The following is a 20,245-nucleotide window of genomic DNA, read 5'->3' on the forward strand; positions in this document are numbered from 1 at the left end:
GCCAGGTTTGCATATAAAATCAAATAGAAGATATCTAGAAGGCATGGATAGACATAAATTTTTTTACTGGCAGAAAACACAGTGAGGTCAACAAGATGCATCTTTGCAAGTTTTTCCTGTTTTGTTTTGCACTGATCCTCAGGCTTTAATCTTGTATGATTTCATCACCCTCCAGAGATGAAAGAGTGAGACTATAGAAAAATAACTCTAAAAGATCTTGGTGAGCTCTGATGGAACATTTGCTTTGATTTCTCCTGGAACATATCATACAGATCATTCTGGTGCTTTACAGTGAAATATGTTGTCTTCCATGTACTAATTTTCTGTTATGTGCCATCTTTCTAGCATATTCCTATACGGCAGGTACTTCAATAGTTTTGTTATGTAATAACCTAAAAATGCCATCCAAATGTTACTTGTTTTTACAGCAGCAAACATTACTTGAAGAGCAACATTAGTCTGATCTAATCACTGTGTTGCAGCAGCATGACCTTTGATTTATCTACAGGTGGCACTAGCAGGTCAATACAGACAGAGTAACTTAAAAAGGGCAGTCCTCCCTACACGTGTCAAAAGAGCAAGATCTGGACAATGCTAATCTTCAGATTGTCATCTATCTGGATCCTGTAGATAGAAAATTTTGAAAATGTTTACATTTTCATTAAAATAGCTAACGCTATTACTTAGCAACTGGCTGATTGCAGGTTTAATTCTTGGCTATGCTCTTTTGCATGTTGGTGCCGTCTGTGAATCTGGTATTCTAACCAAGAATTACACAATGAAGGTTTCATTGGGGATAAGAAAAGGGGAATAAAAGCTTTATACCAAAGCGGGGGGGTGGGGGGGGGGGGGACTCGAGGGAAATCCCTGGTCCTGAAATTGGTTGTTTGGATAGGTTGTTTACACTCTGCCACCCCAATTTGGGCACGGTGGTGGGAGCAGGAGATGGGCCAGACCAGGTCTGCTGCTGATAGCCGGACAATAATAGACACCGGCAGCACACGGGGGATCTCAATTATGTTGCTTCAAAAAGGGTGTAAATGGGAAACGGAGGGTGGCTGTTGATAGGAGGAAGTGGAGTAATTGTTTACGCGTATGTGTGTGTTTGTGTGTGTGCACGTGTCCACAAAATTTGTAGCCTACCACAGCTGTACATCACACAGAATCAGATTTGCCTTTGCCTATGTATACTGTCCTGTAACACCAAAACACTACTCACATCTATGGAAGAATAAGCTAGTGAAATAAAAGTAATTTAAAAAAGTATATTTATGTTATGCATAACTTTAAAAGTCTGTTTTTTTATTGGCAGCCTGTTGAAAACCACATTTATTTTAACAAGTTTGTAATTAAAATCCTTAAACTAAATGCTTACATCTACAAATTTAGCTGAGAATTCAGGTCAATTGTTTTTCTATTATTAATTTTAATTGAGATATTTCCTCCTCAAATATTTTTTTGCAATCAGTATTTATATTTTCAGCCAATTTATATTTTCTAAGTGGTCAGTCCACCAGTTAGACAGGAAACAGAAGTAAACATTACTTTGTGAAAAAGCATGGTGACCAAACAATGACTCAACATAAAGTCAAAAGAAAAAACAAACATAATAGCTCATCAGGTTCATGATCCACCAGAGAAACAACCATGCATTCTATCTCAGGTCACCAAATGCTGAATGCTGTGGTTGCAAAAAGACTTCTGGTCCTAAATGATGGATCTTGTGTAAGCACTTTTCTGCTTTACTGCTCAGCCACTTATTCTGGGTCATACTGATTAAAAAATCAAGTCTTTTTTTGTAAATCTTGGCCACACCATGTCTCAAAATGAACATGCACGCTCATTGGCAAATGTGCTGTCAATCATCAGTCATTAGCATGTGGTTGAGCAGCCAGAACCACTGCTTGTTGTCACAGTAGTGCAGATAGTGAAGTTGGAAACACTCATCTCGGGTAATGGCTGACATAACGGTAGCTACCTCCATCTTTTATACTGTCTATGGCGAAAACCTGTTAGGTGATTGCTGCTTGACTCAAATCAGACCAATATTCAACGAGGTGTTATGAGTATTGTGAAAATATTAAAGAGCCCATAAATAGCAAACATGACCAAGGCCTTGAGTAAAATTTGAGCGAAGACCCATTAGTTGATCACTGTGTGTACGTTTTGACCAAAACTCTAGGAGAAGCAGAGATTCTTGTGAACAGAGGGTTGGATGGATAATGGACGGACCAAGCTCGCTGATCCGTCAGCTGCACGAACTAAAAGCTGATTCACTGAACTTCCCTCTGCTGGATGGAAGTCTTGTGTATAACTGACCAACCCACCTGTTTCATAATGCAGACTTTTATGTGATTTTTGCACAAGGTATTTTTGTCATGGTTTGTAGTTTTTGTCATGTATTTGCAGTGTTTCAGTTCTATTTGTTTTCTTTTCTGTGCTTCTTTGTCTTTCTAATTTCACCCATTCCCTTCTCAGTCATACTTCCTGTTTTGGGTTCTTTGACTTCTTTCTGATTATGTCACCTGCCTTTTATTTTTTTTAAGATTTACTCATTCAAATTAGTGCAGTTTATTAATGTCTGCACCAAAAATTTATAGCATGGAAATTCATCCAAAACTTGGCATGATAACTCCAAGGAGCAAGCCAGTCACAGGAAGGCACTGAAAGAAAAATGACAGTGAAAAGCCAGCAAAGACTTTAAAGAAAAAAATATCACTGCCAGAAAGCCAATCAAATTGAATGATAAACTGACTTTTCCTTTCAAATCAATTGAAATTAAAGAGTGAATATTCTTCAGAGTTTTTAAAGTCCTGAAAGGACTTGTTATGCTGGTACACATGTCAGTTAAGTTGTGTTCACAGAATAATAATTAAGTTAAAAAATATCACCTTACAGGGTTTAAGGGGTTCTCTCATGCAGAATGGAACCAAACTATGGAGTACTAATAGCTCTTTGAGGGAAACAGAGGGACATAAAACTAATAACCGATTTGACCATTACACCAGAGAGCAGACTCCACCCAAATTCTCCATGTCATGCCTCAGACTTGCCCCTAGTAAGCTGTTGAATTTTTACCAGCTATGATATTGGACTCAGAACAATCTTACCACATAAAAAGTCCTGGATCAGTTTGAATAGTGTTCAAGTGTGCAAAGTTAGAGGACGTGAGGACGAGACTTACACTCATCTGATTTTTTAAAGGATTCATTTCACTGAGTGTAAGAACCTGGATCCTCTTCCCCCAAGCCATTTATTACCTCTCATCCTTTAGTCGGGCTGGATTTCTCTGTCAGTGCCGGGGTCAACCATAAAGCCAGCACTCACCCCGTTTCTCCCGCATGGCCCAGCCAGATAAAACAGGAACAGAGAAGAGGGGGGATTTTTTTGGCTGAGCTGGTGGATTGTTCTTATCTAGAGGCTAGACAGAACGGGTGGAGGGCTGGTGGGAGTTGAGCTTTCTGATGTGGAGTCTGCTCTTAAGGTAGGACAAGAAAGTAGGAAAACACACACAACAAAGCCTATGTTGTCTTTCAGATACTCCACACAGCAGCCCCTCGATGCTGGTCTTAGTATCAACAGAAAAGACACCATGCAGGGTTAGAGAACTTCTAGATGATGTGACAACTCGTCTGGCAGCCATATTGGAGCTCTTTTGCCGCAAGGCCACTTGGATGACTTAAAACTGGCTTTCTGTGCTCTTCACTCAGGAAGACACAGCTTATGTAGCTGTGATGAATCGACACTGAATTAGCTGACTTGTTACGTATGCTGAACTGCTCGTTTTAAATGTCTTTATTGAAAGACATCTTTTTTCATCTACTACTAGCTCCATGGTCTTTTAAGCTTGAGTGTAAAATACAGCCAACAGGAGAGTCTGCAGATGTTTTTTATAATTACTGTGAAATATAAATGGTCAGTTATCATTATCTGGAGGGACCGAGACACGGGGCAGCCATGGCACCAGGATGTCAAATATAAAAAGACTGATTTTTTTGAAAAAAGTATAACTCTATTGTAGTTTTTCAACCTGACCTTAGATTCGCCCAGACTTCAGCCTTATGAACAAAGACTTTTGCAGCATTTGAACAAACGATTTCCTCCTAACATTCTCCTTGGGAATTATTCGCTGCTTTCCAATCAGAGAAGCAGATATTTTCTAACACAGTTGCTCATCTTATGTACTCATAACTTAGCCAAGAGAGTTTAATGTCCTTTCTAACCTTGGAAAAGCTCCCACTTCAGTACTCTCTTGGATTGGATTGGCAGCAGCAAAGATCTCAAAACTTCTGTGAATAAAATTGAAACTACTCTGCACGACTAGGAGGTACCAGGGGGCAAGTTTGAAAGTAAATTCGTTTTCCTAATTTGGTTAAAATGTCCCTTTAAGACACTAGGAGCAAGCTGTGTTTAGAGCCATCCCTTATTACTTACACATATTAGGATTTTTAATTTAGTAGGCAAAACGTTAGGGGCGCGCGAATGGCGATATTCATCAATCAGTCATTAATGGCGCTTCTGCAACAGAACTCCAAGGTGTAGCTGTTGAGAGGTCAGAGGCATCACCGTAAAGTCTCTGTATGGGCTGGGGGAGGGAGGGAAGGGGAGGAGAGGGAGAGCTGATGCAAGGGAGCGAGAGGGCGGTCAGTCAGCTAAATGGAAGAAGGGAAGGTGGAGCTGCAGAGCTGTACATACCCCTGAAACAACAGGCAGCTGAATGAGGCTCAGCTGGGCATGCAAGTCCTCCCGCTTGGCCACTTCCTATTAGCGGAAGTGATCGGTGCAGCCGGACAGGAGAGGGAGGCACACACAGGAAAAGAGGCACGGAGGCGAGAGGTTGAATCACAGCAGCAGACGAGAGCAGAAGGAGAAGGTTAGAGAAGATTCAGCATGTTGGAACATTTGCAGTTTACCATGCGACAGAACATGTCAAAGCAACTGTCCTGGATCGCAGTGTGCAGTCGTGAGCCGTACACGTGCATTTCAGCGGTCTGAAAGCTCAGGGAGTCAGGACTGCAGGACAGAGGTGATGCACAGCCGTGTTTTATCCACCAGGCAGCCCACTGATGTTTCGTGTGATGAAATCATTTTCTCACAAAGCAGATATGAAAATGATCCTCATATAAGCATGAATCCTCCAGACTCGTGACTGTGCAGTAGAAACCGGCACGGAAAAATTCCTCTGCATCTGGCCCATACCGTGCATGTTGGTGCTTTGGTGTCAAATGCATGTTTATTGTCACAGTGAGAAGTGCAATAAAAAGAAAGAAACACTTTTCCCTCTCTTCTGTTAAAAGCTCTCTCTAAGGTGGTCTGGTTGCATTCTCTGCAGCGGATATTGGATTCTGTCAAACAGACACATGGGCAAAACCTGACAAAAGGACAAAATGGTGAGGGCGGACACTGGTAAAGAGCAGGAAGATTATGAGTATGGTGATGTGAGGGGTAAAGGAAGGAGTTAAGATAACAAAAAAGGATAAGCATGATAAGATGTCCCTTCTGTCTTTAATTCCAAAGCAATATGGACATTTGAAGTACTCCACTTCTTTGTATGAGGCTGTATGTGTGTGTGTGTGACTTGGCACCAACGGCGTACATGTCTCCTGGCTTTGCTCACATCATTCAAGTGCCCGTTACCTAGCAACCTTGACGCAGGGAAAGTTTGGCTGACTAAAAATAAACTTAGTGTTTGCAGAAAAGGATGTAAAGCTGAAAAAAAGAAGGTAGGGAGAATTACGCCGGCAGCTCTGCAGTAATACAGGAGGGCAGAGGGGGAATACAAGAGCATAAAGGTTTCCTCATACAGCTGTAGGCTGTGCATTGTACTGTGTGAGCCTGCAGTTGTTTTTCTAATCTGTGTTTCTTTTCTACTTAAGTAAACATTTATTCACATTTCCAAAATGACATTAGCACAAATTAGTTTTATCTTTGTGTTAGAAAATATAAGCACTTATCTACAGTATCAGGCTTACATGACATTAGATAATGACCAAAACATTCAACATATGCTACAGCCTTATAGTTACTAACATAAATGGATATAGCAGCCGTTTATGGGAAAATTAAAAAAAAAATGTTTAAATGCAAATCCTGAAGTAGTATGATCTTTTAAATTACCTTTCATCAATCTGGAGAGGTTTCTTAACTCGTCAGTAAGGGTACAGAGTTTGTCATCAAATGTTGTTTTTATGTGAGTATATATATTTTTTTTTTTAAAAACTGTTTTTGTCCCGATCACTCCCTGAGAGAGACAGCTGCATATTTAGCAATGCTAGCTTCTACCTGCTGTTCACCAGGTAGAAGCTAACGTTGTGTGTCGTTTGTAGTTAGCTGCTTTCTTTTAATGCTCCGATTACTCATAAGTCAGTGTTTGTGGATTGATAAACAAAACCATTACTCTGAAAAAAAAAACCCTTTTGGATAGCAGTGCAGAAGATGTAATCGTTTATTCCGCTGGGAAAGCAAAGGCTAGCTAGCCTGGCTAGCAAAAGTAATGCTAATTCGCACTAGCGCTTTTCTTGCATTTCAGTGTCTTTTTTACATGGCCACAGCTGTGGTGACAAGAAATAACTACAATGCTTAATCTAACAGAAAATAGCAGCACTCTGGCCACAAAACTTAACTTGAGGGCTAACAATTCTGCCAGTAAGCGTTTCAACAAAACACTCCAAGAACCTTCGCTAACTAGCACATTGTGGTTTGTATTTCCAACAAAGCTGAAAGCCCCAGAAAATTTTTTGTCTACTCCAGTAGGCAACTAAAGTTCAGACAAGATCAAATTCACAAGAAAAACCTTGACTTTGGTGCTGTCCTATCAGTTGCTCCAGCCTTACTAGTACTGATAGTACATCCTACAGACTGAACGTCAGTTAATTTAGACCATTGTTCCACTAGAAAAGCAGGTCGGGAATCCTCAGAAGGCTCTTGCACTTGGCAAAATCTCCTATAGTTTATTGATATGATGTTAAAACGCTAACTTTGGAAGTGCAAAAATATAGATGGATTAATGCATCATTCCCAATCTGACTTCAAGACGCCATTGCAAATTAATTTACTTTATGCTTGGCCTCCATCCGGAGCTTTCATCCAAAGCAGTTTGGGTGATTTGCACCCAAACCTCTGTGGAATTCCATTCACCATAATACTGCGTTTGATATTTTGATAGCAGGTGAGTGCAATAGAAAAAGCAGCCCATTCCAATTAATCCATATTGTATGAGCCTGTCAACCTTTCTTGCTGCTACCTACCATCTATTCTCTGTCCTCTCAGAGAGCTAAAGAGTGTCAAAGATCAAAGCACAGGTGTTGTCACCCTTTAAAAGCTGAGAGAGAGAGAGAGGAGGAGACAAGCAGCTAGGTGGGGATAGACTGGATACTTGTGCGATTTACTCTCACCCTCTATTTCTTTCTCTGACTCACTCGATCTGTCTCAAATAAAACATTGGCTGAAGCCTGAAGAGTGGTCTCTCAATGAGTTTTAGCTGCTTTCTTCCTGCGTCCCTGTGACTGTTCCCCCCAGCTGCCTCTTGCTCTTGTCTGAGCTCACAAACACAGCACCGTGGCAGACAACATATCACCTTTGTTTTATGACAATAAACAATTCGCAATAAGCAGGGGGAAGATTCAGAAGGGGGGCGAGAACATATCCGAGCATGAAACTTAAAACAGGGGGATTTGGGTGATGTGGGCTGATGCACAGTCTGGTCTAGCGGACATAGTTTTCTTATGATGTACTTTATGGCGCTGGCAAATAAGCAGAACAATAATGAGGATGACTGCTGAGATAGTGGGAAAGCGTAGGAGGTGAAGTGGCTGACAGCAAAGAAAAGAAAGAAACGGAGATGAATACGAAGGGGAGACAGGAAAAATGAAATACTGCATTGCTATGCATAACCCTGTGTCCTCACATAACCCGCTGCAACGAGTGCAAGAAAAGGTACGTTTTGTTAGTGCTTATACAATTAGTTCTTTGTTGAGGTATGTGGTCCTGCACTGAAAAATATGAAGCATGAAAGCAAAGACTTCAAAATAACTACATAAAAAACACTTTGTTAAACACATCAGATCTCATTGGGGAACAAAATCATGCTGGATATCTGTACTGATAAGGTCTGGGCAATGTGTTACAAGTGAAAGGATGCCACAATTTTTGATGCCAATGAAAATTATCATTCTGCAGAGGGCTTAATTCAAAGACCCCCTAAAAATCAACATGGAAAAAAAAATAATGCAGCAGGCTAGTCCATTCTGCTGAAGCTTCAATGCAGCAACTCAAAAATGGTAGTCAGTAGTTTTTATGGCCTCCCAGGTCCTTGGAGGTCTCCTCCCAGATCTGGATCAGGGCATCACTGAGTTCCTGGACAGTCTGTGGTGAAGCCTGGTGGTATCACATGGGCCAAAATATAATATCCCAAAGGTGTTCTAGTGGATTTAGTTCAGGTGAGCGTGGAGGCCAGACAAAGGTATCAATTCCTTCATCCTCCAGGAACTGCCTGCATACTCTCACCACATGAGGCTGAGCTATGTTGTGCACCAGGAGAAACCCAGAACCCACTGCATCAGGGTCTGAGAATGGATACAAGGTTTTCATCCTGATAGCTGATTGTAGTCAGGGTGACATTGCCAAACCTAAAGAGGCCTGTGCATCCCTCCATGGATTGGCCATCCATCTCCAAGCCAGCCATGCTGAGTGATTTTACAGTCAGCATAAAGTTCTTCAAACTTTTTCTCCAGACTCTTTTATATCATTCAGTGTTCTAAGGGGGAACTGCTCTCATCTGTGAAAAGCACAGGGCTCCAGTGGTGGACCTGCCACTCCTGGTATTCTATGGCAAATGCCAATCAGGATCCTTGGTGCCTGGGCAGTGATTACATGGCCCACTAGAGGATGGCAGGTCCTCAGGCCATCTTCATGAGTCTGTTTCAGATTGTTTGGTCAAAGACATTCACCCCAGTGTCCTGCTGGAGCTCTGGCAGTGCTCATCCTGTTCCTCCTTGCACAAAGGAGCAGATACCAGTCCTGCTAATGGGTTAAGGACCTTCTACAGCCCTGTCCAGCTCTCCTGGAGTAACTATCTATCTTCTGGAGTATCCTCCATTATCTTGAGACTATGCTGGGAAACACAGAAAACCTGGTATAGGCACGTATTGATGTGCCATCCCGGAGGAGTTGGACTACCTGTGCAACCTCTATAGGGTCCAGTATCACACACCGACCCTGGCCAAATGCAAAACTAATGAAGAAAAAACAGTCAGAAAATATGAGGAGTAAAAAAAAAATGTCTGTGGCCTTCATCTGTAAAACCATTCTTGTTTGGGGGGGTTGTCTCATTGTTGCCCCTCTAGTGCACCCCATCTGCTACTTAACTGACCAGATCAATGTCCCAGACGTTTAACTGACTAAAAAGTGTTCCTTTATTTATTGTTTTTGTGCTATGTAGATAAAGATATAAACAAATACAGATCTGACAGCAAGGTACATCAAATCATCGAGAGCTTTAAAAGAGAAACAATGTGACAAGATACAGCCCAATAATTTAACTTCAATTTAGTTGTACCTCTGCCTGAAACCCTTCAACCAAGATGGCAACAAGCAAGTTGAAGAGGACGTAGTTGCCAAAGGTCATTAGCGCGATGAAGTAGAGCGCAGCTACGGGAGAAGTGGAGGCCATGCCGTTATATAACACCTTGTTCCAGTCCTCCTGTGTTAGGATCTGCAGAGAAAGTAAGAGAGGCGCTTATAGGTAAAAGTATTGTTGAGCAATTCTTCTAGAAATTTCCCCGTGTGAGGTCTAAGTCTTCACCGGTCCTGATAATGTTTCATACTTCACGCCCCTACCAAGATCAGTGCAATTCAGCTCGGCATTTTTTGACAAATTTTGCTGACAAACAAACATTTTTCCCCCTCTGCTGCATTTTTGCAAGAACTTACCTGTTAATCCTCTAAGGTATAAGCTGTCATTGGTGATAACACTAACTATATTTAGCAGAGAACTAAATGGCTTTTCTGAGAAAAATAAATTGAACACTTGTTAACACATGTCAGTCAGAAAGGTTATTTTATTTCTTCCCTGATTGTGTAGACTTGAGAGATCAATTTAATAAAACAAAAGTTGTATATTCTGATTGCCCAGGGTTGGAGTTACAGCTGATGATGATTTAGACCCTGGAAGGTTAATGAGATACTTATTTAAGCCTTTTTTAAAACAACATATTGGGCCTCATGTAGACTGTAACGTGCAGTACATGGTAACTAGTAAAGATTAGAAGTTGAAACCTGTTTGCTGTAGCTGGATTGTTTGTGTACTGCTGGCAAAAATATTGGACTTTTTTCAAAGTCTTTGTAAGGCTGTAAAAGCTTTTCATCATAAATGCTTAGTTTTCTTCTTTCTTTGTATTGTTTTATCTTTTTTCTTCATGTTTGCCTCCTTGTTCTCTCTGTCCCTGTCTCATTGCGTTTTTTTTTGTCTGTGCCTCTCTCTTTCAGTATACTTCCTGTTTTATTTTGAAGGTTCGCTCCCTGTCTGGTTATTGATGTTGGCGTCTCATTGACCTTCCTTCCTGACTACCCTTGTCTAAATACACTTAAATCTTTGGTTAATCAGAAAAAAACATATTTTGAAAATACTAGCAGTATTTTCTCAATTCTGCTTTAGACTGCATTCAGCCTTTCTCTGATTAGGACCCAAGAATATGTTTATTTGACTAGTAATAGCCCTTTTTTTATTAGTACTTTCTCAGGTTCATGTGTGTAAATAGAGTCCTTAACCAGCGCCACTGTACCAGCACCAAAGAACACCTTGTGAGATTTCACAGCTTGACAGAGCAGCAATATTTGATTATGAGAATATGCCGATTTTAAGTAACTGTGATTTTTTTTTCTCTCCCCTATCTATGTTTTTTAAATTCCTGGTCGTAGTAACACAGATCAGTTAAAGAAATGCATTAGATGCTCATTCTTGCCATTAATCAAAGCTCAAAGGCTCACCTGCTAACAGCAGAGCTTTTAGCTGCAATAGAAGAAGTGGTTTTAACAAAATCTCTGCATCTTTATTCAGTGAAGTGCGGGAGTACGGCAAAAACTTGCTGAATTTACGAAGTTGTGTGCTGAAGGATAATGTTTCAGTTTAGAAAAACGCAACATTAAAATGCAAACTTTCATCATTCTGTTCAACAGATTGAAGCAGTGAAGATACACTTGAGCTCTCCATGGGAACGGACACATCAGTACAACGGTCTGTACAGAGAAACATGCATACATCTTACAGCCAGTCAGGTGAATAATAAATGGTTACTATATTAAGAGTGATATATGCTGGACCCCCACAGTTACGGTTAATTCATGAATCTAAGGTGACATAATGCAAAGCACAAGCCTACATAACCTATAGAAGATAGCCAGAAATAGGAAATTAGATGACTGGAAGAAAATGATGAAGACAGAAAAGGTCTAGCGGGGCCATAGGGGAAGAGGTTGATAGATTTTATTTATTCAGGAGCAGGAAGAGGTCTTTCAGGCTCTGAACAGGAGCATGTTCAGTCATCACCAAGACTCAAGGAGATCTTACTGGAGGTTAGTTGCTCGAGGGACCACTCTGACAGGTACAGTTAGATTAAACAGGCAGCTGATGAACATGCATACTGTAATTTCTTCATGCTGCTTATTTTTTATTGTTTCAAGACGGTGACTGTAAACAAGCAGAGAGGAACAAACAAGCCTGGAGCACTACTAAACAGCACTGGGGAAGAGGGGGAAGAGAAGACAAGCTCACCTGGAAGACAGTCACTATGGCCCAGAGAAGAGAGTCAAAGTTCTTCCTGTCTGGTAGAGTGTCTCCGTCTCTCTCTGACCCAAACCTACAACCAAACAGATGCATCCCCAGGATACTGACCCAGGAGGGAGGGAGGAGGGGACAGGAAAAAACAAACAGGAAAAGGAGGGATAAATGTTTACATCACAGCAAACCCTTAGATACCACACAAATAAACAGAAATTATTTGTTGAAATGACATGTTTACCCATTATTATTGCTGCCTGTGAAAAAAAGAAGAAAAAAGCGGAGGATAAACAGAGCTACAGTCATACAAAAGCTTAAATAAAACTATATACTGACCTGAGACAGTTGCAGAGGTGATATTACATACTGAGTCCTGCCCCTGATTGGGTAGCATTCACTTTATTACCCTATCTCTTGACCAACAATGCTAATGGAAGTGCTTTCACTGGATTCAGCACCATGGAGAGTGACACAACCCACAACAATGACACCTCATGTATTTATTTATTTTTTCAGAAGATTACTCACATGCTGACTGATTTCCTCTACTTTGGAACTTTAAGGAGTAGTTTAAGAGACACTTACAAGCATAAGACGATAGCTAGGATTAGCTTAGTTTTGCATAGCACCCCATCACTTCACAGTAGAGCAGTGCTCCACAACACTTAACACTTTTTGCCTCAGTCAGAACCTCTGATTATTATTCCTCTTCCACTTTCAGCTTTCCAGCACAGCCGTTAAAATCCTTTTATGATTTTCTTTTCTTAGCCAGGCTAGCTGGTTGCTCCTGCCTCCACTTTTTACGTTAACCGTTTGATTACCAATCATGGCATACAGAATAGATTTGGGATATCCATTATCTAGGATTATCAGTTTTCCCTGGATTATTCTCATGTTAAGAAAATGTAAATAATTCATTTAATGGTGACACATGGGGGAAGCAACGTTTGCAAAAGCAGTCATAGTTTTTGTCAACTCCCTGTTTGAAGGGAAAAAAATAAAGGAATACATGTTTCTACTACAGAGCAGAAACTATTCACAGCACTTCACTTTTTCCATATGCTATCATGCTATATTCCAAATGGATTAAATTCATTTTCCGCCTTAAAATTCCACACACAATGCCCCATAATGGCAATGTGAAAAATGTCTGCTTGGAGGAAACCAGGCACCAGTCATGATCTGCTTAATACCATCCCTGTAGCAAGGGATGTGAATGCCTATGCACATGTTATATTTTTGTTTTCATTTTTAATAAATCCGCAAGAATTTCAATCTCTTTTTATTTTGTGATTATCTGGAATTGTGTGTAGAATTTTAAGTTGAACAAAATAAATGTAATCAATTTTGGAAAAAGGCTGTAGCATGACAACATGTGGAATGAGAAACTCCAAACATATACCCATATAAAGCTCTATCTGCAGCCACACGAAGAACTGTAGTAAAGAGTAAATAGTATAGTAGCGCATATACAGTGACACAGCTAAATATGGGTAGACTGGCACAGCGAAGCAAAGGCAACACTATGAAAGGCAGAGGGGATAAAGACAAAGAAAGCTAAGCTACATGTAACAACTAAGCGGGGGTGTTATTATTATGAAGCAGCAGTGAGTCGGCACCGCAGTCTGCCTTTTATTCAGGAACAGACACTGAAGCTCAACTGGAGCTGAGGGATCAATGAACAGGCCTCCGCTGCGTCAACTTGGCAAGCCTTCACTCAAATCAAGAGCTGTTTATCTATGCATATACAAGGCCCTTGGAACTTTGTGTATTTGTGTGTGCGCGCCTGTGTACTGAAACGTCTGTGTGCACGCGTGTATGTGAGGGCACAAATCTCAATAAGCTGTTGAAATGAAGCAGCAAATTCTTCGGATACACACAGAGACATGCTCCTTTAGTCGTAACACTCCCTCTTAAATAAAGGTGGGGGTCTGAAATACACAGAGAAGTATTTAGTGTCTTATTTAACAATTGAGTGGGTTTTTTGGGCTCAGCCACAAAGTCTACCCAGCCAGAAAGATGGAATGCTGATTGAAAGAGGGAACCACTTTAGTCTTTTCCCCCCGATTAAATCATCTCACTGTTCCTGTCGCTCTCAACACTACTTGCTTCTCACACAGAAGTTATCGTATACTGATTTACCAGTTTACCTTCATTCATCGCCTTTGTTCTTTTCAGTTCCACGGTCAGTGATTGAAACACTTTTTTTCCCCTTTTGATGTTACTCTTCCATTAGAATTGAGAAATAGAGTGGTGCCTACCTCCCCTACTGTTTAAACAAGTGGAAGACTGAAACATAAATATTTTTTCAGCCTGACTCACTCACTCTCCCCCTAAGAATACCTGAAGATGAAGATGAAGAGCATGAGGAGCATGCAGAAAGTGGCCACGTTGTCCATGGTCTTCATGAGCACCACCAGCTGTCTCTGCAAGGCCGGCATGAAGCGGACCAGTTTGAGGACGCGCATCAGCCGGAAAGTCCTCAGCACCGACAAACCCCCACCCTGCTGTCCCACGATCTCCCACACGCTGTCCGGAGAAAAGACAAAAACACATTTATACTTCACGTAAGGTCCAAATTCCAGTGAACTGTCTTCACGTCAGGCGAGCAAAAACCCAATTTTTCACTTTCTCTAAACACTGCGGGTTCCCAGATGTGGTCCTGACCACACTGACACAAATTATGGTCTAGCACTGCACAATCATTTTCTACAAAGAATAACATTTTCAGTAAGTTATGAAATGGTGAAAATGTGCTGCTTTTTTAATGCTTTAAAAATGATTTTTTGTTTTAATCAGTGAATGAAAGTATTTATTCTTCTGGCCACTTTGGATCAGCAGAGAAACCTGTAAACAAACACATAAAATAACATAACACAACATAACATAACTGTAGAAAATATCTTAGCTTTATCCTCCTGAACTGATCTGAAATTTATGTGTGAAAATGTACTTAGACACAAGCTCCGTCTCCTTTTAGCTCAGGTTTGGTCTCCACCTCCAGGTGAAGGAAAGATTTGATGCACCACTATGAGATTACCAGACACTATTCTGTACCTTTGCTTAGCTCCAGTTTAGTGTTGTACATAAAATTAATTTCAATTAAATTCAGTTAATTTTATTTATACAGCACCATATCACAACAACAGTCACCTCAAGGTGCTTTATATTGTAAGGTAAAAACCCTACAACAATACAGAGACAACCCCAACAATCAAACAAACCTGCATAAACAAGCAGTTGGTGACAGTGGAAAGGAAGAACTCCCATATTTTCCTAAGTCCTAAATATGGTATTACTGATAAATATAAAAAATCTTCACAGACAGTGCTTTAAAATGTATTCGATTTTCTACTAATGTCTTTAGTTTTTGATACATAAGAAATTGTTTTATATTTTATTTAATTTAATGCTGTGATGCACAGTTTTATATATACAAGTATTAAGTGATAATTGCGTGCTGGAGGACTAAGGTTACCCAATACAAAGTGGGTTTGTGTAAAAAAAACAAAAAAAGCAAAGAAAAAGAAATCTGGATTAATATATCCAAAGAACTACGACTCTACATTGATAACCTGCAGCTGGACTAGACACACCGAGGCCTGATGACAACCAATCCCGTTCAATCATTTTTCAGAACCATCAAAATAGCCAGAACTACAAGCACACCAGTATTCTCTTTTTCTCTTTTTTTTTTTTTTTTAAAAAGTGTTTTCTCTCCATTTCAGCTTTTTTTAAAAATAAAATAAAATAAATGCACTTTTACGTGACTGAAAACAAACCCTTTCTGAAATAAACTTTCTGATTTCTTTCTCCCAGGGATAAAGGAATTCAGAATGAATGTTTCGATATGAAGACAGGGCTGAAATTGAGAGATTGGCAAACAATAATAAAGCCAACACAACCTCGTCTCTCCGGACTAGCAACTGGATCACATCGCTGATTACGTTCCCTTTTCCAACATGTCGAAACGAAATAAGAAACCTCCTGTTTAGTTCTTACACTGGCGCACACACCACAGCAACCTTTTTTTCTATTCAATTCATGTAGCACCAATTCACAACAATGGAACTTTTTTATTGACAGGTAAGTGCCTTAAAATATTTGAGAGAAAATTCTAATTCTCATTATCGCACTGCCCCCTATGGACAGCAGTTGGCGCCAGTGGGAAAGAAGAACTCCCTTTTAACAGGAAGAGACCTCTGGAAATATCAGGCTGCGGGAAGGGCAGCCATTTGTGCCCACTCAGTTGCGGAGTGGTCAGGTAAAGGAAGAAGAACTTTACCTTTCATCTAAATTTTGTCACAATGCACCCAGATGACCTTGAAACCCTCTTTTAGGACAATGTAGACAAAAGTTACCAAACACAGGTAAAGAAAACAAAAAGATAGACCCAAAGGTCAACTGGGTCTTGATCTAGGCAGAGATCTTTTGACAGAGACAAACATGAACTCTGGTCTCTAACAGGATATGATATGGCTGCAAAATTCCACCACAATGATGTCAGGGACTCTTTTTCCTTTCTTTTTTTTTGCTTCAACAAACATTATTTGAAGGCTGTGCATTTCATTCGGTCAGGTTGCACTTTGTATTTTATTACATTTTGTTTGAAGACCTGACATCATATGAGATCTGGACAAAAATAGAAGAATTCATGTGGGAGTTGAATTCGTTTTCACTGCACTGAGCAGGGTTTGTGTTCCCAGTGGCATCCTTTTAAATATAGAAGCCGAGTGCAGAAAAGGATACGTGTTTTATTTGAGGGCATTCCTGTTGCCAGAGAGCGAGTCCTCACCTGATGACCACAATTATGCCGTCAAAGATATTGTAGGGGTTTTTGATGTAGCCAAAGGGCCCATACACCAAAACCTTCAGCAGCATCTCCAAAGAAAACAGGCTGGTGAATACGATGTTGCTGATCTCCAAGGCGTTGGTCAGCTCCTCAGGCTGAAGAGACAGAAAGACAAACAAGGGAGTAATTAATGTGTTATTACAGAGGAAGCAGCTCAGGATAAGTTGACTGTATGACTACAGAATAAACATCTGCTGTATCACATGAGTAAAAGGCAATTGCTGAAGACTAAATGCAACTAAAATATGACAAATTGGTCACAGTTTCTGTCTCTCACACGCGCATTACACCATATATATCATAAATGCATGTATGTACAGTGTCCTTATCTTCCACTGGGACAAGCACACCGAATGGAGTGCTGACATGCAACGTCTGCTCAAAGCTCATCAGAGAAATGGACTGCCGCTCACATTTCGATCAATCAAATGGTGTGTGTGTGTGTGTCTGTAAGCATCTGAGCGCAGAGGGGAAAACAGGCAATGAGAACAAGCAGACAGACAAGGGAAAGAGCTTCCGAGCCAAAGATAAAAGGCGCGGCACATCCAAATGTGACGCTTTATGTAAATCAGACTTCTATAGCGGGTATCAGTAATTATTGGTGGGAAGAAAAGAGGCAGAACGATGTTGTGTGTCTGTGGCCTGTGCAGCAACCCAGACAGGCTTCATGAGGCCTTTTATCTCCATGCAATAAACAGTTTACACAGCTCAAAACGTGGTGTCACACACACACACACACAAATCCGTAGCACGGACATGACATACAGGATAGAAGGTGTTGAAGGCCCAAAATGGGTTTTTACGTTCTCTATCATAAGTGTATGTGTCTCAATATCCCACTGTGTGTGTGTGTGTGTGTGTGTGTGTGTGTGTGTGTGTGTGTGTGTGTGTGTGTGTGTGTGGGTATAAATAGAGTCATCGTCCCAGCAGAAACATAATCCCCCGGCTGAACCAGGAGGTAATGCAATGTAATGTAAACACAGTGTGTGTCATTAAGGCCCGTCCTGGTGGGCTGTCACTAATCACTACACACCATGACTGTTTAAGCAGCGATTACACAACACTAGCAAGGATACACAGAGAAAAGGAGACAGAGATTAGCATCACCAGTTGAATAACAGATCCACGTGCTGAATCGTGGCACCAGTTTGTCTAGAGCCCTTAAGCAGCAAAGTCAATTGGTTACTTTGAAATATGCTCACTGCTGGTATTGTTACACTGCTTTCATGTCAAACTATGGGAAAGACAAGAATTCACCTCCTCCAGTGTGCAGAACTTGGAGACATCTATTGGCAGACTTTGAATGGAGTCTATAATGACCTGGTTTGATCCTTGGCCACACTTGCTTCTTGTTTAGACTAGTATGGAGATGCTGTACTGAGGCATGTGTAGGGATCGGTTTTGCCTTAGAAGATGGACCAGGTCAAATACCAGCTGGAAGTTTGGTGGTTCAATCCCCGGTTCCTCCAATCTTATGCCAGAGTAGATACAGAACCACAGATTGGTTCATCAGTGTGTGTGTGTGTGTGTGTGTGTGTGTGTGTGTGTTAATCCTAATAAGGCAGAAAGTCCTTAGATGTAAAAAACAAAAGTGGTCAGTTGAAAAGTGTGATATTTAGCACTTATATGTAGGTGGAACTATAGGAGGAGAACTTCTGGTCAAAATCAGAAGAAAATTAAATTCGATTACATTTTATATTGTAGCCAAAATGCAACAACAGTCAGGCTAAGAGCAGTTTATATTGTAAGTTAAAGAACCTACAATAAGAGAGTGAAAACGTCAACAATCAGTTGATGCCAATGTGAGCAAGCACCTGGTGACAGAAACCTCCCACAGAACCGGTTGGGTATAATCTGTGAATCTCTGAGCATCTGTACTGATGCATTATTAAAATGGCAGTAAAAACCAACGCAATCGTACACTCGAGTCTTCAGTCTGATTGCTACAATAGGAGCAAAAGCCAGAAAGTCACAAAAATTTTGCCCTGATATGAGACTGCAGGGAGCAAATCTGAATATTTCCCAGAGCACAGAGCGTAGATTTTAGTGCTGTTTTGTGATAAGGTTGGAGATTGTAACCAATTAAATTCCTGCACATTACCTTTCCTTCACACACAAGTAGAACAACTTTCAGTACACTGCCAGACATGTGCATGGGTGCAAAAGATCACAGTTATGAGCGCCTGTTTAAAAACTTTTAACCAGAAAGGCCTTTTTTCAGCCTACCCTTAAGTCACTATTTTATTTGCTAAAAAAGTGCAAAAAGTACACAGTGGCAGCATGCTGAGAGAGGAATGGCTAAAAACAACTTCTTAAATCTTAAAGATGAATCGCGTTACTCACTGGGCGCATGTCTGAGTAGTGAAACAGAACAAGTCAAAAGCAACCACCATCAAGAGAAAACTTCAATAAAGGGTGTTGATAGCTTGTTTGAGTTTCAACAAGTACACACTTACAAGTTGTTGCTTGGTATTAAGTCATTTTTCCCACAAGACCCTGAATTTAACACAAGGCCCGGAGGCAAATATCAGTCCAACAACACCAAGTGCTGATGTTGCACCATAACTCAGAGCTTGAACTTTCAGACTGTGCTTGTTATAATTAGCATTTTTAAAATAAGTTGTAATTGGCTTTTGAGATTTGTAAGGAAATAATGCATATGTTTTACTAACTTCAGCTGATAATATCAACACTGACTGTTGGTAGATTAGAGTTAGAGGTAAACCTAAAACAGTTTATATTCAACCAGTTGAGCTGTGGGTGCAAACAGACTTCCTGTTCTTAATATCAGCACTAGTGCTTTTTTTAGTTTCCCCAGAGCCCTGAAATCTATGTTTCTTGCGCTGCAACTGTTCAAGATTACTTTGTGTCATGTAGTATGTGAAGTAGTATTTTGTTGTTTTTATGTCTGACGTGCTAAATAAAAATTTGAATGACCAATTTGTCTTAGGTGTTATTCATTTTTCTGTGCTTCTCTAGGAAGTCCAAGGTTTTCTTTGTTTCCCAGCACTCAGGTGCATGGAGGAGACACCAGTAGACAAGCAAATACCTAGCAGAGCTGGACAGGGCCGTAGAAGGTCCTTAACTCATCAGCAGGATCAGTATCTGCTGCTTTGTGCAACGGGAAGGAACAGGATGAGCACTGCCAGAGCCCTTCGAAATGACACTCGAAACCACACTGGTCACACTGGTGCCCGATTGGCATTTGCCATAGAATACCAGAATCTACCACTGGAGCATGTTCACCCTTTGAGCGTGTGAAAGATGTGAAAGAGTCTGGAGAAGCCGTGGAGAGGGTTACGCTGCCTGTAGCATTGTTCAGCATGGCTGGTTTTGGTGGTAGGTCAGTGATGGTCTGAGAGGCATATCCATGGAGGGACACACAGGCCTCTACAGGTTAGGCAATGACACCTCGACCCCCATTAGGTATCGTGATAAAATCCTGGTGCAGTGGGTCCTGGGTTCCTCCTGGTACATAGCAGTGCCCAGCCTCGTGCGGCAGAGTATGTTGGCAGTTCCTGGAGGATGACTGGCCCCTACGCTCGCTTGACCTAAATCCAGTAGAACACCTCTGGGACATTATCTTATCCAACTAATAAAGTCGTGTCAATGTTCAG

General features: G+C 40.9%; 1 protein-coding gene and 1 long non-coding RNA gene across 10 annotated transcripts in view; one reads left to right on the plus strand and one right to left on the minus strand.

Annotated features, from left to right (window-relative positions):
- Window positions 1–20,245, minus strand: part of cacna1g (calcium channel, voltage-dependent, T type, alpha 1G subunit) — a 317,809-nt gene that overhangs the window by 91,353 nt on the left and 206,211 nt on the right. For 6 of the 8 annotated variants that reach the window (XM_005721841.2, XM_005721840.2, XM_005721843.2 and 3 more), the window contains exons 11-15: window positions 16,572–16,723; window positions 14,120–14,305; window positions 11,771–11,885; window positions 9,557–9,712; window positions 4,696–4,761 (exon numbers count right to left, since the gene is read on the minus strand). In XM_005721841.2, the coding sequence (XP_005721898.1) occupies window positions 4,696–4,761; window positions 9,557–9,712; window positions 11,771–11,885; window positions 14,120–14,305; window positions 16,572–16,723 (675 nt within the window). The remainder of the gene's footprint in view (window positions 1–4,695; window positions 4,762–9,556; window positions 9,713–11,770; window positions 11,886–14,119; window positions 14,306–16,571; window positions 16,724–20,245) is intronic. The other 2 variants (XM_013913571.1, XM_005721842.2) reach the window with 1 other exon arrangement.
- On the plus strand, window positions 5,657–11,763 carry LOC102196668 (uncharacterized). 2 transcript variants are annotated; one of them, XR_311430.1, is made up of 4 exons: window positions 5,657–5,723; window positions 11,176–11,274; window positions 11,495–11,600; window positions 11,680–11,763. It is a non-coding gene; the product is annotated as an uncharacterized LOC102196668 (long non-coding RNA). The 2 variants fall into 2 exon arrangements; XR_311429.1 differs by having other exon boundaries at window positions 11,495–11,571.

Source organism: Pundamilia nyererei, unplaced genomic scaffold (assembly GCF_000239375.1).
Source record: "Pundamilia nyererei isolate P.nyererei 1_Seehausen unplaced genomic scaffold, PunNye1.0 scaffold00005, whole genome shotgun sequence".
NCBI lineage: Eukaryota > Metazoa > Chordata > Actinopteri > Cichliformes > Cichlidae > Pundamilia > Pundamilia nyererei.